Source organism: Rousettus aegyptiacus, unplaced genomic scaffold (assembly GCF_014176215.1).
Source record: "Rousettus aegyptiacus isolate mRouAeg1 unplaced genomic scaffold, mRouAeg1.p scaffold_m13_p_6, whole genome shotgun sequence".
NCBI lineage: Eukaryota > Metazoa > Chordata > Mammalia > Chiroptera > Pteropodidae > Rousettus > Rousettus aegyptiacus.
Window position 1 is genome coordinate 22686197 of NW_023416309.1, and position 18125 is coordinate 22704321.

The following is an 18125-nucleotide window of genomic DNA, read 5'->3' on the forward strand; positions in this document are numbered from 1 at the left end:
AGAAAGGAACATCAATTATCAATCCATTAATTCTATAGCTCTCCACAATGAACTCAGAACATCTATATCCTCACAGACTGGTGGGAAAATAAGACATGTATAATAGACTCTCTCCCCTCATATTATTAGAAAAGTGGTTTTCTATCTCAAGCCTATAATCTGATTTTTGGAAATGTTTTACATACTGTTTAAACTCCACGTATCTGCTCATAATCTCTTAGACATATTGAAGTCGTTTTAAATTCTACCTATTGTAGCGTTTTTCAACATATTGCCTTTTAAAAATTTTTTAGTATTGCACCCAATCTGAAGAAATGTTACAGAATATCAGCAGCAAAGAAGACTTCAATCAAACTCTGATGTCAGGTGAACAAACCAGTGGAGGGGATGAATTTATTAAGACGGTGAGAACATTTCCCACAAAACGTTAAGTGGTCTAACAAATCTTTTCACTTGGTGAGGATAATGTGCTCTAACCTTTTGGCTTATTCTTTCCTAAGGAAACTTGTCAATTGTTCGACGCAGGAATTCACAAAATAATTGTATTTTTATATTTACGTTTTTATTTTTATATTTATTAAACACAGTTAACATGTACAATAGACATATATATATATATGTATATACACATACATACGTACATACACACACACTAAGAGAGATACATGTATTTGTGAAGTAATAATATAATTATAAAATTGGGATCTGCCCTATATATTTTAAAGTTGTTTACGTTAATAAAATAGGGAAGATTTCCAGCCAAAATGGAATCACTACTTTATTCTTCATATGCCTGATATTTGTCAAACTAACCATGGCCTATTAGAAAATGATATATAGAGAGAAGAGATTCAAGGCCGAGGCCTATACCACTGAACCATGTTTTCAACAATAAGGCTATTGATTCTATGAGGTTTAATAGAATTAGCCTTGGGTTCTAATTCAAGCTCCAATCACAATTTATGAATATCACTTTGAACAGATCATTTAGTCCCTCTGTATCTCAGTTTTTCATCTGATAATTAGAAATATTAATATATCCCCTGCTGGTATGCTACATGTAAGAATTAAATAAGATGTATGTGAAGGGTCATAGAATAAAAGTATTCAAATAAAAGATTATTGATCTTCATTCATGGCTTCAACCAGGTTAGCAACCTGCCTCGTCTTTTTTAATCCCTCTACCTTTGCACTTGACATAAGCAAATGATCTAAAAGGATAAATAGATTTTCCACAAACATAGTTAAATCACTTGCATAAATCAGTTGAAATCACTGTCCAATCCACTTGAGACCTACATCCCTGTAGTCTTTAAAAGATTGTAACCTATATGGTCAATAATATACTTTAAAATTTATTTAGAAGGTAAGTGGATAAGAGACCCAGAATTAATGAAGGAGATGTAAAGTTTTCTCAGAATCCAAGAATAAGGACAGAATAAAATTTGGTTGCTAGCTTATAGATTCTTGAATAACGAATTAAATAAAAATAACTATAGGTATTCTCTTTATTTATATTTAGGTAATGAATAATAAACAGTATTATTTATTTGATGTAGTACTGTTATAAAGCAATGAAAAACAAAAGAGAAGATTTGTACCATGCTAAGATATTCCCAGATTGGTAAATTCAGAATTGAAATCTCTGAAAGAAAAGTATAGAATTTTTTTTCGTGATTTTAACACGGGATTTAAAAAATTTTGCTATGTGTTATACTTTGTTACAGAGTGTAATCAAATGAAAAATGATATTTAAAACATCATAAAATTAGCTCTTTAAATATACAGAAGAATCCCACTAGCAAGTGCAAGATTTAAATTACCTCTAGTTATAAAGCTGCCCATTTTAAGGACTACATCTTCAGAGCATTCAGTTGAAAGAAGTTTTAATTTCTTTAGTAAGTGAAGAATCATCTTTTGAAAATGACCTACCACAAAAGCTAATTCTTGATTGAAAGCTATGGCGAAGGAGGTACATCTCTCCAAGGTGGTAACTCAAAATCCTTTTGTCTGTATTACATTTCTGTTAAACAGGCCCAAAATTTTGTAAATAACTTATCTACAGTATGCGAGAAAGTTTGGACTCTGGGACTCCATCAAACATTCTTATTAATGCTAATAATTGGAAGATGGCTTCTACCTATTGGAGGTGGGATTACTCGGGACCAACTCTCTGAACTTCTCCTTATGTTCGTGGGGACAGCTGCTGACATACTGGAATTCACAAGTGAGACCTTGGAAGAACAAAATGTGAGGTAAGCAGAACCTGCAATTAAACGACCTTCTTTTAAAGGTCAGAGCCCATACACCTGTCTCTTTGTTCCACCATTTATATTCTGCATGAAAAAGGATTTTCGGTATATCATATGCCCAATGGTAGAGTCAGAGAATTTGTTGCTGTTCAGACACATATTAAGTACCAGCCCAGTATATATGCGATGATATAGATATAGGTATAGACATATATGTATATATGCAGTTAATATAAGATTCTGTTCTACAGCACACCATAGCTACAATTTCAAGAAAGCACCTAAAGGAGAAAGTGAAATCTCTCCCCCACCCTGTTGGGAAATATATTCCCTGGTGTGAATGGAGAATGGGCAGATTAGGTTTTATTTTATTAAATTTTATTTTTAGTCAGTTTTGTTCAAAGTGCCCAAAGGCTTTCTGGAGTAGATCCTTATAAATTAAAACTTATTGAGTTGGTACTTTTATTTTTGCCACAAGCAAATAAACTCAGAATCCATGATCACATCTGTTTATGGAACTACTTTCTTACCATTAGGGATTTAAGCCTCAGTGCCTGAATGTACTTTCGGCTTGGGTTGTTTTGCACTATGCTATAAAAATAAATTGCAATGAGGCTGGTTTTTAATGTTACAGTTTACTTTATGCTGTGTTCCTCAAACAACAAACCATAAAGCTGAGCAAAATACACTAACTTACTGAGTAAACTTAGTATCTTAGTCATAGCACAAAGTATATCTTTAATCATAATAGGTTACCTTTACAAGATCATTTCTTGTCTCACTCACTTATACTTATCTTTTATACCTTATTAAGTACACATAGAATTTTAAAAAGAATCCGATCTAAATTGATCCATTGTCCTCAAAATGTGGATTTTAGTTTTGTAGCTTTAATATCTTACATTTGGTCAGTGATTTACATTGCATAACAATTTCAGATCCTTTAGGACACTTACGACACAATGGAGTTACAAGAAAAACATGAAGAAACCACGACCAAGCACGCAAAAACAATAAACCACAGGCACAATCACAGGGGCATGAGCTTATAAAGACAACTACACTTACATAGAAATAAACACATACATGCTACATATCTAGGGATATGGGAAGGATAGAGGGAAGGAAATAGGGTATTTAGGAGGGATATGGATGTAGCGAGCTATTGACCGATTAAGTGGTATGTGCCGGGCAATGTGTTGGTCAGAGATTGGGGAGTAAGTGGGAGCAAGTGGAGAGCGAAAGGACACAATCCTGTCCCAACCCAGCCAATTTCAATTTGGCAATTTCTTCTGCCACCTACAAATTAATCTGAACGTTTCATAAATCTTTCTTTCCCTCATTTTAAACTTGAATCTTGTCCTGAGAATGGGACATAGGGTCTAATAAACTGTGCCACAGTTTTTGTTTTTAAATTTCTTTTTGGGTTTCATGATCTCAGATTGAAGTCATTTTATTTTTAATATAACTGCATTGCGTCTGTGACCTTCTGTAGTCTCTATTTCATTCCTGCATGTCTCCATTACTACTCAAAGACTCCAAAACCAAGGCCCAGAAAAAACGTAGATTTTTTTCTTCTTCTAAAAATTCACCTCCCAGGTTCTGCTTTCGTCTCTGGTTCCATTTATACTGCAAGAATTGACACTACAAATGACCTTCTCTTCAAAGGAAATTTTTAAATCCCTCCCACTGTGGCATAACTTTTCCCTTTGGCCTCAAAAATACAGCCATGAAGAATAAATTCCATATACATGTAAAAGATGTTTACATGTAACAGCAAAGGGAGTTGCATCATTACAACCTACTTAGTATTACAACATTTTATTTTCTATTTTATTTTATTCCACAATTTGGGCTGATTTAGAGAAAAGTCTGCAATGATATGTACACTAATATCTACATCTTTTCTGCATCCTGGCTAAAACCTCAAATCCAATTTTTTTAACCTAAATTAATTTCCTTTATTATTCTCACATGAAGTTAATCTGATTTATTCTTATGAATTTACATACTGCAAATTTTTCTTAACAGCTTGCCTTTATACATCATAAAATTCAACGATTATAATCCTATTGTTCGATAATATTCAGTAAATTCATATATTTGAGTCATCATCATCAGAATCCAGAATCCTTGTGGCTGTTTGTAGTCGATTCTCATTAACAACCTTAGGCAACCACTGATATGCTTACCGTATTTTTCTAGAAATTTCATGTAAATGGAATCATAAAATATGTAGAGTTTTGTATCTGGCTTTCTCACAGCATAATGTTTTGGGGTTCATTCACATTGGTGCATCTATCAGCAGTTAGCTCCTTAATTTTAAAGCGCTGAATAGTATTCCATGCACTTAACACTTTTAACTTACCCATTCAGTAGTCGATATACATGCGTATTGCTACTTTTTCACTGTTGAGAATGATATTGCTATGAACATTCACTTAAAAGCCTTTTTAGAAAAATATGTTTTCATTTCTGTGAAGCAGATACTTAAAAGTACAATGACTGGGTTTTATGATAAGTACATGATTAACTTTTCAAGAAACTGCCAAACTGTTGTTCAAAGTGGCTGTACCTTTTTATTCCAACAATGCATGAGTGTTCTAGTTTCTCCATACTCTCACCAACACCTTTTTTCCCAGTCATTTTTGATAATAACCATTCTAGTGGGTTCATAGTGGGATCATATTTTGGTTTTAGTTTGCATTTTCCTAATGACTAATGATCTTGAGAATCGTTCTGTATACTGATTAGTTATTCATATGTCTTCTTTGGTGAACTTTCTGTTAAAATTTTTGGTCATTTTTCATTGGATTGATTTTCTATTATTGAGTTATAAGAGTTCTTTATAAATTCTAGATACAAATGCTTTATTAGATACATATATGTAAATGTTTTCTCCTGACATGGTTTTTTAAAATGTTTCCATTTGAAGAACATTTTTAAAAAATTTGATATAGTCCCACATATTATTTTTTTATGTAATGCTCCGAGTGTCATATCTAAGAAATATTTTCCTCACCCAAACTTAGAAATATTTTTCTCTGTAACATTTAACACTACACAAATTTTTGTGAAGTGCGTGGTAAGGGTCTAATTTCATATTTGTCTTGATTTGTTTTTCACATTGTTTCAGTGTTTTTTTTTCTTTGGTTCCAGCTGAGACCAATTGTCTTGGCACCATTTGTCAAAAAGGCTATCCTTTCCCTATTAAATTGCCTTGGCTTCTTTGTGAAAAATCAATTGATCACATATGTAAGGTTATGTGTTTGTTTATGGACATTCTATTAGGTTCCACTGCTCTAAATGTCTTATTTTTTTTATGCCATTGACACACTATAGCAATTACTAGAGTTTTATGATAAGTTTTGAAACTAGATACTATAATAAGTCTTCTAACATTATTCTTTTTAAAAATTGTTCCAGCTATTCTAGCTCTTTTGCATTTCCTTAAAAGTTTTATAATTAGTTTGTCAAATTCTATTTTTAAAAATCCTGCTGGAGTTCTGGTAAGGATTGCATTAAATTTAAGCCCTCGATTTGTGAAGAAATGAACTTTTATTAATGTTGTCTTCCAATCCATGAACATGGACTGTCTCATCATTTATTCAGATGTTCCTTAATTTCTCTCAGGAATGCTTTGTAATTTTTATTGTATAGGTCTTATGCTGCTTTTCTGTCTCTAATGTCCTTTAGTATTTTTCCACTAGCTCGCCTAGTGCTTAAAATCTCTCCTGCCTTTTGTTTCAGTAGGCATGAATTCAAACTCTCTCCCCTATTGCCATAGTCTTGAACAAAGCCTTTCTTGACTAATTAACTCTGGCTGGTGCAATTTTTCTTTGGCATAGCCAAGCTAGAGGGATATGGGAATATCCAATGGGCAAGAGTGCCTCAGACTCCCACTATCCTTAACTGAAGTTCTATTAGTTTTTCAATATTAAATGTTACTCGATTTATTTACCTCTTGTTGATTTCCAGAGATCTGAAGTGGTTGTTTTTGAAAATTTGTTCAGTGTTATATATGTTTGTTGGAGAGAGAATTTGCTGACTTTTTATTCTGTTACAGCCAGCCTCCAACATTTTAACAAGTCTGAATTTCAATGCCATTGCTATGAACAAACAGTTAAGTGGTTATTTGTACTTTGAAGATTACTCTGTGCAGTCTTTTTTTGAGCACAGATCATTTATTAAAAAGAAAAAATATGTTCCCATAGCATTATTGTTACTTCCTTGTGTTTGACCACACAAAGGAGAATTTTCCTATGTTCATAATGTGCTTTCTTTTTATTTAGCTCTTTTTGCTCGGTGAAACATTTCTTCCAGGCTAGATTAATACTTCATTGTTTTTCTTATTTTCTCTCTCCTTTATTTTTCCCCTTCTCTGAAGAAGTTTGTTAGATGCTTTTATAAAGCTAAATAAATTCTATTCACTACTTATCTCTTATTTACAGGAATATTTATACTTTCAAAAAGAAATGTTAAGCAAACTAGTGTTCTGATCTACCAATTTCTAGTCTTTTATCCTCTCAATTTTCCAAGTAGAGAAGTGACACTCATATCTATAATTATACTTCTCCAGCTCTTTTGCCTCTTTATGAACAGAGCCCATTATCTGCTTACATGCTTCTCGGTTGACATTTATGGAGATAGATTACACATGAGAAAATGGGGCAAGACAGTTGGGGGTGGCAGTTACACAATGCAGACAATGTTGGACAAATTAACTCCAAAATTCCTTCACAAATTTTGAGCATTTGCCATTTAAACTCAGTGATTTATTTACATTCCAACCTTTAATTTTCCTGAGTAACTTTTATTGTCTGACTTAATAACACGCATTTGTTTGCTTCAAAAATTTTCTGACTATCTTTTCCAAAGCTATTTTTAATAACTTTAACATGTTTTTCAACACATACTTTCTCCCATATTTTAGTGTGCAGTTGTGTGTTTTTTGTTGAGTTTTAGATGTTCAGTTTAATGTTGTTTAAGGGGAGAGATCTGGGGACGTCTCTCACTCTGCCATGTTTCTCCTCCTCCCTCTCCCATATTTTGTATGTGCTCAGATAATATTTGCATATAAAGAAGACATACGTTCTTTATTAAGGGTTAGAATTTGAAATTTGCTTACTTAGGGATAGGGTTAGTTTATTATCCCTATTTTGTAAAATGGTGAAATTAAAACACAAAAGAGTTCAAGAAGTATGTCCCTATAATAATAGAAATACATCAACTATGATTAGGTAATATTTATTTATCACCTGCTATGTCCTAAGCACTGTTCTAAGAGTTTTAGTTGTGATAAGTTATTTAGTCCTTACAATAACACTATGAGGTAGATCCTATCATTATCTCCATTTTATAAACTGAATAGTGACGAGCAAGAGAAGTCGAGAAAGTCTCAATGTTACATGGTAATAAAACTAACTAACTTGTAGTGATCTACCATATTTAGTCTATATCAAGTGCTGTTCTAAGAGCTTTTTATGTTTAACATATTTAAACAACACTCAATCGAATTATATAAAATCTAATAGCTATTATTATTGTCATCCCTATATTGAACATGGGTAAACTAAGACATATAGATGTTAAATTACCTGTTCATATTCATGTAGCTAGTTAATAATCAATTTTTGGTTGGAGATCCACATATCTCTGGTGAGGGTTGGAGGCAGTATTTGAACTCCAGCAACCTAACATCAGAGCTCATGCTTTACCACCACTTTCTGCTGCCTTGAAGACAAATCGTATGTGAGTTTTTGGAAGAATTATTGAAGTTTAGGATTAAAAGAAACTTCAAAAGTGACCACCTATTGAAAACTCTATTTTACATCTATTGCAAAATTCTCTCCAAAATTTCTCAACAAGTTTTGTCCAGACTTTCTTTGAAAATTTTCACTAATAGAGAATATACAAACCCCAGGGGCAACTCATTCTGAGTTAATATTATTAGAAAGTACTTTCCTCTATTGTGATGAAATTTGGATTTTTACAGATACAACTAAAATTCTTGGAACCTCTGTTGGCCCCCTGAAGTCACAAGAAATAAGTTTAATTCCTCTTCACATGATAGCCCTTTAAGTGTATGAAATAAAGTTTTAAAGGAAACTTCGTTTTCAGCTTAACTGCCTCACAAAAAAACACACATATACATGTCTCTGAGTTTTCTTACCACTTTAGTCTCTCTCTTTTGGACCAAAAATATTATAAATGTTCTTCCTAAAACATGAAGCACAACACATAATATTTCAGATATGTTCTGAACATTGTAGCATAGAACAAGGTTAAAACTTCTCATTTTGTTCATGAAAATAGTATAGTGTAATGTTTAAAAGGGGTGATGCTGAAATTAGCTATCTAGTTTTGATTTCTGTTTCCAACACTTATAACCACATGACTTTTAACAAGTTTCTTCAACTCTTTATGCATCAGTTTCCTCACTTGTCAAATAAGGATAATAAGCGTGTGTACTCTGTAGAGTTAATATGAGGATTAAGTGTGATCATAGAGCTAAATAGAAAAAATCTTGCACATAGTTCAGACAGTGTAGGTAAAATTATTTAAAAATTCAGGCACTTATCGAAGGTCTCCTATGTATAAAGACATTGATGTTGCAATGAGGGAAAAGTTATAGGCTGTGTTCCCTAGGCATTTCCACTTAAAATTCTAGACTTTATACTTTTGTGAAGCAACCTATGATTGCATTTGATTTTGGAAAATCACATATCTTTTGTAGTTTAATATATACTTCTGTTTCATTGTGAAAATTAGGACTTTATTTATTTTTATTTTTTTATTTTTGTCACCAAACTTGTCCTAGACATTAACTGCCAAGACAGATCATGATGGCTTAGAAACTTCATTTACAAACTCTCTTAGAGTTTTGAAGTCTAATTGTTTGAGCCTTCAATACTGGAAGCACTTAAAGGTATTCCTTAAATCCCTCATTTACTTTGGTTCAGTTGGCCTTCCCTGATGCTTTTCTATTCCTCTCCAATCTGAAAATCCCTCCTGACAGAGAAATTTGCAATAAAATCTGTTATTATACCACAAACCTGAAATTGATAACTTCCCATGTATTTTTGCTAAAAAAAAAAAAATTGACTTTGATACATTTAAAATATCTTTTGTATTTTTGTAACCACTTTTCTTCATGACTTTAGTCTTTAAGACCATTTAGTCTTTAAGGCCATTTAAAAGGTCTATAAAATGCCTATGACTTTTATATATTTGCCAAGTACGGGTCCTTCTTTCGTACACTCAGCAATTTCTTCTACAGGCATTTCTCGAGTGTTTACTATTGCCCAGGGACTGTTTAGGCACTAGGGATACAGAGTTGAGTACAAGAGTCACATTCCTTGACTTACATCCAGTATTGAGTGTGAATCTTAGATTATTGGATTTATCTCCCCACCTTTTTTCCAGCTGCAGATAGCATTCTTTTACATGCTGAACTTGTAATTGTTGAGGATCATCTAGTTATTCTGAGATGTATTTTTAAGTTAGAGTCTCAGGATCATAAAACAGTTTTCACTTTTTCTCCTTGAAATTTCTTGAAATCGGTCCTCTGAATTTCTAGGTCGATGTCTAACATTTGTCCTAGCATTTCTCTTCCATTATGTTTTTATGATTTTGCAAAACTAAAGACAGCAATATGGGGTCAAAAGGCTTTGCCATAATGCACACAGATGTTGGTGCATGTGAAAGCTGAGTTTTAAGTCTCATATCGTTTTGGGGTTTTAACTTATTTTTCATTATTCCATTATAATTATACATGTACTTTTCATGGATTTCTTTATCACCAAGATATTTTGACAACTCTCAAGAGGTTTATTAGGGTATATAAAAATATGAGAAAAGATTCCTCTTTACTACTTTTTATCACATTATTATTCTGAATTTAAAATTTTTGTCTGCATTTTAGGAATAACCCTGCTCTAGTCTATGCCATCCTTAGTATATGGACTTGGAGCATGTTGCAGTTTCCACTTGATCTGGCAGGTAAGTGTCTTGATGTTTGCTCAAAGAAACAGAAAATGACAACTCTTGATTATAAACTGTAATAAAGCTAAGGAGGCACTTGAGAGGATTATCATTTTAATCATTTTGATATCTCAGTGTTAGTGCTAGTTCAGCTTAGATGAAAAGTAGATCGAAACTTAGGAACGCCGTGAGCAGATCGTCTTTAGTACATGGTGAGCCTGACATAGTTGAGTAGATAAGAGCACAGCTTTATCTTCACTTCATGCAGTGGTTCCATCACTTCAGATCTGTAAAACCTCCTGCAAGTGAGTCAACACATCTATGCTTCAGTTCTTCATCCATGAAATGGGGATGATAATTACAGTGATGACTAAATAAGATACAACTTGTAAAGTGCTTAGCACAGTTGCTGGCATATAAATGTTATCTCTTGCTATTTTTAGGAAATCATTTGCATGCCTTTGTCAGACCCATATATTGGAACATCACAGGGAATAAAAGCAGTTTCAAGGCCACATGGAAAATTAAAATTTTCCTCAGTACTGGCCCTTGGAATCCCATTGGTTTTCTTTTAATAAAGACATAAACCCCTAAGACTTTGTAAGAAGTAAATTGTGTTCCAGGTATTACATTATTAGCGATAATGCAGAGCTACATTGTCTAATATGGTAACTACTAGTCACATGAGGCTATTTACATTTAAATTAAAAATGAACTAACATTAAATAAAATTAAAAGTACAATTCCTCAATAACGCTAGCCATATTTCAAGTGGTCAGTTGCCACACATGGCTACTGTATTAGACAGCACAGATATAGAACATTTTTACAACCACAGAAGATTCTATTGGGCAGTATTGATCTGGAGTTATCTCATAATTTCTAGGAACCCTGGAATTTTGATTTGAGAGTTCTCCTGGATGCCATTTTACTTGGAAGAAATTCTAGGGTTTAATATTATGTTTTCCTTTTACCTGACCTCTTTTTTATGGCACCCTCAATGGTCTCAAGATTAGAATTATTTTTAGGGTAGGAGATATTTCATTTTTTTCTGCATCTTTTTTGGCTCATTTTGATAGGCCCAGAGGTTTCAGAAGCCATGTTAGAACTTAGCACCTACTTTCTGAGACAAAATTATCACCAGAATAGATAGAAAGTGTGGGTGTGGCTTTTTGGAAATACCAAAAAACCTAATTACTAGTTAATAATTACAAACAAATGTATGCCAATAACACCCATCCTCCCTCATCCCCAGGCACACACGCACACATGAAGGTTTTGTCATAGTGTCCTAGAAGTCTACACACTGATCAGCTGATGTCCTTCTGATAGAATATTAGGCACCATCACTTTAGATGTATAATAACACTCTTGGGGGGGGGGTTCCCCTTTTTCTGATCCTAACTTCCTAGGAAAGGCTATTATTAATCTTATTTTTTTTTGTCATTCATTCTACTGATCCTCACCCTCTCATATCTTGTGGTTTATAGACTTGCTAAGAAAGTTTTTATTTAAGAAAGAAATTTTGTAAACTTTCAAGGGTGATAATGTTATGCAGCTGTTTGAAAAACAAAGACCAAATGTTACTTCTGACTAAATCACTATTGTATTTTCCAACAAACAGCACATTATATTCCGCCCATATCAAAGCAGCTTCATGATATTTGCAGGCTTCAGTAGACAAGGTATTCTTTGTTTGAAAACTCCAAACGGAAGGCTTCATTATTATAAAAGGATTATTTTCTGCCCTTGACCCTGAATTAAATTTACATTTTAGAAATTAAAACAAAAAGGTTCATTTGTTGATTGGACTTCCTTTTGTTCAACTGGAAAATTAGTAATTATATCCAGTTTTTCTTGTGAACTGTGAAACAAATCCATAAGGAATTAGACAAGATAAAATGACATTTATTTGGGCTTTTTTTCACCACCATTAGAAAAATGTTTAATGTGACTTAAATTTGAATGTGAATGTAAGTGCTTAAATTTTCGCAACACAATTTACACATAGGATCGAGTGAGTCAACCAGTAAATAAGTAGATCTCAAAGAGAAGATACAGAAAGATATGGATCATGTATACTCTGTTCCAGCTGCAAACTTAGCAGTTTGGTAAGTCATTCATTACCCCAAGGGATAGCTAGAGTGAGAAAGGAGAGAGGAGCCAGGGCTGTTATTCTAAGAGAAACAAAAAAGAGTCAGTGAAGAGGAGCCCCTCTCCTCACAGATATCACCATTATCCCAGTTTTTCCAAAAAGGAAACTGAGGCCCAGGCAGGTTAAGTAACTTGGCCAGCATCTCCTTGCTAGATAATGAGGAAGCCGGGAGAGGAAGCCGGGAGCCTGACTTGAGGCTGGGAGTGGCCTGCTACACTGCCTCCCTGCTTTGCAGACCCCGAGGACAGTCACGGTGGTTTCTTCTTTTCTCTGTTCTCTCCAGCCTAGTTAATTGTGCTGTCTGGGTGCAAGGGCTAGGTGATCCACATTTTCTACATGGATAGAAACTAGAGGACTAGCTTTCTTGGGTGTGTTTTATTGGAAATATAACAGATTATCAATTTTGAATACAAAATGATCAAGGATGTTAAATGGCAGGATGGTTTCACCTGTTCCGCCAGAATGAAATTACAGAATCACTCCCAGTTGTGAACTAGCACAGCACCCATTGTTGATAAATTGTTCGCATTTCATTCTGTCTTACTTTTTGACAATTGGTCTGTCTTGTGTTTTCAGTACAGCATGTCGTGTGCCCCTTGTCTGTGGCAGCAAGGGGGTTCCTCAGCCTATTCTTTTGCCAATACAGTGCCGATCTGTGGAACATTGGAATCAGTGTCTTCATACAAGATGGTCCCTTCCTTGTCGTGCGTCTTATACTGATAACCTATTTCAAAGTGATCAACCAGATGCTGGTGTTCTTTGCTGTGAAGAATTTCCTTGTGGTGATGTTACACCTTTACCGCTTGGTTGTGTTGGCATTGGATGTCCGTGCCTCCTTGAGAAGTCAGCCAGAAGGCCTGACAAGAGAGCATGGCTGCCCAGCTGAACCGGCTGAGAGTGGGGTCTCACCCGAGGACAGGGATAGTGGTTCTAAGGAGGGCTTGGCTATGGTTTGAGGGCCTCGGCAGTCACCTCTGACGACTCTTAACCCACACCATAATTATTTATTGACGGCATGCAACTGGAACATTTGACTTTCTGTTTCTTCCTATAAACAGAATCTTCCTCTCTCTGTTTTTTATTAACATTGACATATATAATTTTTTAAAGAACAACATAAAAAATGATCTTAAACCTGTCAAAATATACCAATGGAGCCACTCTAAAATGGAGCTGGAGCTGCCATGCCAGATGAACTGCCTCGCACCTCTCATGCTTCAAAATTTAGAATGTTCAGACAGGGCATAAAGCAACCTTGTATCCCAAAGAACTGTTTGGAAGGATACAGAAGACAGACATTATGACTACCAGACTGATGGCTACTGAACCAAAAATTAAAAACCTTGTCTAGAATTAGCATCACAATGTTATGTTATCTGCACCAATACATATGCCTTCGTCCTATTGATGTAATTGTTCTCCTTCCCTTTGTCATAAATATCCTTTGCTTTTGTCTCCTAATCAGAGCACTTTTTGGGCTGTTGCCGAGTCAGTGCATTCTGAATAGCTATTTTAGTTGATCTCAAATAAATGCATGTTGCTTCTTGCTTTGAAACATCTTTATTTTTAGGTTATCAAACCAAAGCTAAGGAATTTTTTTTTTTTTTAACTGAATGGAAAAGACTTTGATTAGTGGCTATTGCTACAACTTCCATGTGATGGTATCAAATGTCATAGTTGTTCAACGACTAAGTGATTTGTTTGTCTTGAACTGTCTGAAAGCTATGGACAGGGTTACAATGACATGCCCTCAAGAGATTTAGTGCAGACGAACTGTCATGGCTGATACCTGAAAACAGAGAAGCTTTGAACTTTGGCTCCGTTGTCAGACTATCTCATCTGATCTTTTCTGCAATGTCCCTCTCACATAAAATAATGTACATTCAGTGGATGCAGGACAAATAAAGGGAAACACTAAAATGACCTCACTGTAGGCGAGAAACAGTAAGAATCTCTGCCTAGCTTCCATAGCATTGAGAGCCCTATTCCTTGACACACAGGCCTTGCCAGAAACATCATTTTTCTGGGCTGATGTGTTATTCTGTCACGGCACATATGCTCTTATAGAAATTTTATCACTTTTGGCTTGGGCCCTGCCAAATTCACAGCAAGCCATTTCAGTTACAGATCTACTGGTTGCAAGGCAGGAAATACTGGTAACACTAGCAAAGTCACAATTTCCACTCTGAGCGTGATTTGCAGTTGTCAGTATTTTTCTTAACTCCACTTCACCATTTTCAATATCGCCACGTCGAATTATGTGGGTCGATGCAAGGAAGCACGAAAGTAGTGAATAACAGTGTCTGTCCGCAGTCGCGGTAGCTCCTCTGAACTGCCACTGCTGGAGACGGCCTTTGGTCTTAAGGAAGATGTTGGCTCCAGAGATTTGCATCAGCCCTACATGCAGCCAACAGCCCTTGCTTAGTGACGGGGGTTAGGCTGTGGCACAGCATCATGGAAATCAGGAAATTCGCTTTTCTTCCCTGCATTAAGGATTCATTTCCCCAGTATTGAAATAGTCATACTTTCCCTTTATATACCTCTATATTTTCCAGATGGAGGTGACTCAGAACCTTTTAAAATGATTTTTGCTTTAAAAAATATAGTATGAAAATTTACCTGGCTGTATCACAGTAATTATATGAAGCGGACAGTCCAAAAATTGTTCTTTTAGGGCTCAAAGCAGTTACTCCTTGTTATTATGCTCAGGAATTCAAAGAGACATTAAAGATAAGGCAGGATATGACCTTAAAGTGAGTGTGACTTATTGACAACTAATTGAGATAATTTTATCTATAAATCTACATGACATGATATCTGTTTAAAATATTTGATAAAAAGTTTCATAGGCGAATTGTTTTTATAACGAGAAATTAATAATTTCAAATTAATGGCTTCTTCAGTTCTTGACAGCATATATTTCTATCTCTTTTCTTCCCTGTGTTTCTAATTTTAATAATATGATTATTGTAAAGTTATACATGAAACTAATGGAATACATTTATAATTTTTCATAATAATTTTATGAAAGATCAGGAAATTATATTTATATAAAGTAAAAAACTTGACAGCTTTTAAGCACATTGTTATTTAAAATGCTTAGCAATTGAAATCAAAATAATCACTGCTATTTATAAAAAATGCCTCAGCAAAATCTGTTTTTATGTTGACTGTTGAATGTTTTCCTCCACAACATGTATGTGCTACTTATTATTGCAGATTTGCTCATGGCATACTTTTCATGTTTTAATTTTTTCCTCTAGCAAAACAAACATTGGGCCTCTAAAAATAGATAAGTATAAAGTAGTACGGCTGTTGCAAGGATATTTTTAAATGCTTTAAAATCTGAGACTTGGCTTGGCTTTGTGAATGAGTTTCGAGTGTTTAACTAAAGTATTCCGTAATTAGCACTCCTTGTAAGGTCTGGGAAATAGAAAGTCCAGTGTCTAGCTTCATTCAGAGTGCCAGGAAGGCAAAGAGTGCCCAGGACCATCTCAGTAATTACTGGTGGCAAAAATAGACATACTCTGCAACGTTTTCCAGGAAAATTCGCTAAGGGCAGCATTTGTTAATTTAACTGCCAGTACTCCCACTCTTTTGGACTTACTGTTTTTATTGCAGAAAGAAAATCTATATTCACTTAGTTCATTTAAAAATAAAACCTAAGTCCAAGTTGTATCCCAAGGACCCCTGATCACAAGTTAAAAATGTATTCTGTTATTATATGTTTTTATTGTAAATTGCTAAACATTGTAATGTTTGAAAATATCCAAGTGTTTGCTATAAAGGGGCTAAAACAGTAGTTACCTCCCATATGTTGGCATCCTGGGACTTGCTTCCATTTTATTTGTAATAAGATAACTGACTCAGATCATATACATAATGTGATGCAGGCCATACCTCTGTACCATCCCCTACAGACACATACCAATCCCGACCACTGAAGAAAGTGACTCATTTGTTATTGTTGTTTTTTTAACTGCTTAATTAAAGCTCAATCAAATGTCCTTCCTAAAAACATATCCTTTGACTTGTGACAAAACACGGTATACATGTTTTAACAATGCTGTGTAAAAACACATCTCATAACTCTCTTGTGCATTTCCTTTACCCTTACAAAGGACGCGGCTTGACATTGCAAGATTAGTAAACTGTCTTTGTCTTTGATTATTTCATTAATTTTTATTTAAGCTAGAAGAGATAACATATGAAAATAAAATTTTGCATTGGCAATAAGATCCTTTCTAATCTTCCATTTTGTTTTACAAATTTATCAGTTACATCTGTTATAGTTCTGCTAACATATATCAGCACCTCAGGACTTAAAAGACCATAAAGGTATGGCTAAGAAATATCAGGATTTACTATTATAACATTATTAACTTGTTATTTAATAGAAACTTTTCAAAGCCCCTGGAACACATGCATTGTAGGTGCACATGCTTTAGAATTTCCACCCAGTTTTCAGAGTTCAACATTGACTCTTATTATCTTTTATATTTAATCTCAATGACTCTTAATCAACTCCTTTGTTCAAAGGGAGAAAGAAATGCAAGAGGCCCAGTCTCTGTCCACTTTCACTCTACTTTAGTGCCAGGAAAGTGAGATGCTTAAATATTGCAGAGCCATAGAGGTTTAAGTGAAAACAACAACAACAACAACAAAAACAATCTTGAATCATAAAAAGAGACTTTGGAATTAAACTAGACAGCTAAAAGAGTTTATAGCTCTGAGGCTTCAAATAACTGTCCGTATAATGGGAGTAACTATAAACAATGTTTGAATAATCAACTGCTAAGGCCTTATATTTTATAGGTGTCCATCCTCTGAATCTTTCTTATAGAATATTTTATAAGAATATTTTCTCTGAAGTAGTCATACTTATACTATTTTCCTATGAATGACCTTTGTATTTTATTATATATTCATTAAATAGCTTGTTTATAACTTTACCTTAATGTCCATGTTTTGCTTGAGTTTTTTGTCTTTGTTCTCTACTATAATTCATTTCCTTTAGTTTTTAAGCTCTGGTTTAAAATAAAACTGATCTATTTAGAGTATGACTAAAGTGGCATTTCAAACTAGTGAAGAAAGACTGACCAACTTTATAAATGATGTTGGGAAATTTTGTGAACCATCTGGAAAAAATAAAGTTAGATTTTTATCTCACGCAATATATAGAAATAAATTCCAGATGGATTATAGATCTAAATGTAAAACTGAAAACTCTAAAATATTAGAAGAAAATGTGGACTGTGTCTTCAGCATTTGGGGAACGGGAAAGATCTTTCAAATCAAGACATGAAATTCGGAAGCTATGAAAGAAAAGATTGAGAGCTTTTTCTATGTAAAGGTTTAAAATTTCTGAATGGCCAAAGGTATCATGAATATATCACCAATTTTTTTTTTCTAAAGATGTCAGTGCATTCATGCAAGAGAAATGAGAGGTACAGATATTAGAAAGGAGGAGACAAATCTATTTTTTCTTTATAGAAGATGGGTCTTGAACATCCAAGAAAAGCATATAAAAACCTAAGAAACTATTAAAAATAATCTAATTTTATGTAAAAATCAATGGCTTTTCTGTATATAAGCAAACATCATACAGGCTTTATATATGAAGAAGTATTCATACAACATGAACTAGAACAAAAAATACATAGAAATAAACTTAATAAATGTATATGATCCATATGAAGAAAACAAATGACTTTTTTTGTTCCTACAGCACCTGG

General features: G+C 34.0%; 1 protein-coding gene across 1 annotated transcript in view; it reads left to right on the top strand.

Annotated features, from left to right (window-relative positions):
• The window catches only part of TMEM26 (transmembrane protein 26), a 32924-nt gene extending 18646 nt beyond the window's left edge, over nucleotides 1-14278 (top strand). The window contains 4 exon segments of the mRNA XM_016157321.2: nucleotides 294-404; nucleotides 2035-2255; nucleotides 10177-10253; nucleotides 12967-14278. Coding sequence (XP_016012807.2) covers nucleotides 294-404; nucleotides 2035-2255; nucleotides 10177-10253; nucleotides 12967-13346 — 789 coding nt within the window. The 3' untranslated portion in view covers nucleotides 13347-14278.
• The last annotated feature ends 3847 nt before the right edge of the window (nucleotides 14279-18125 follow it).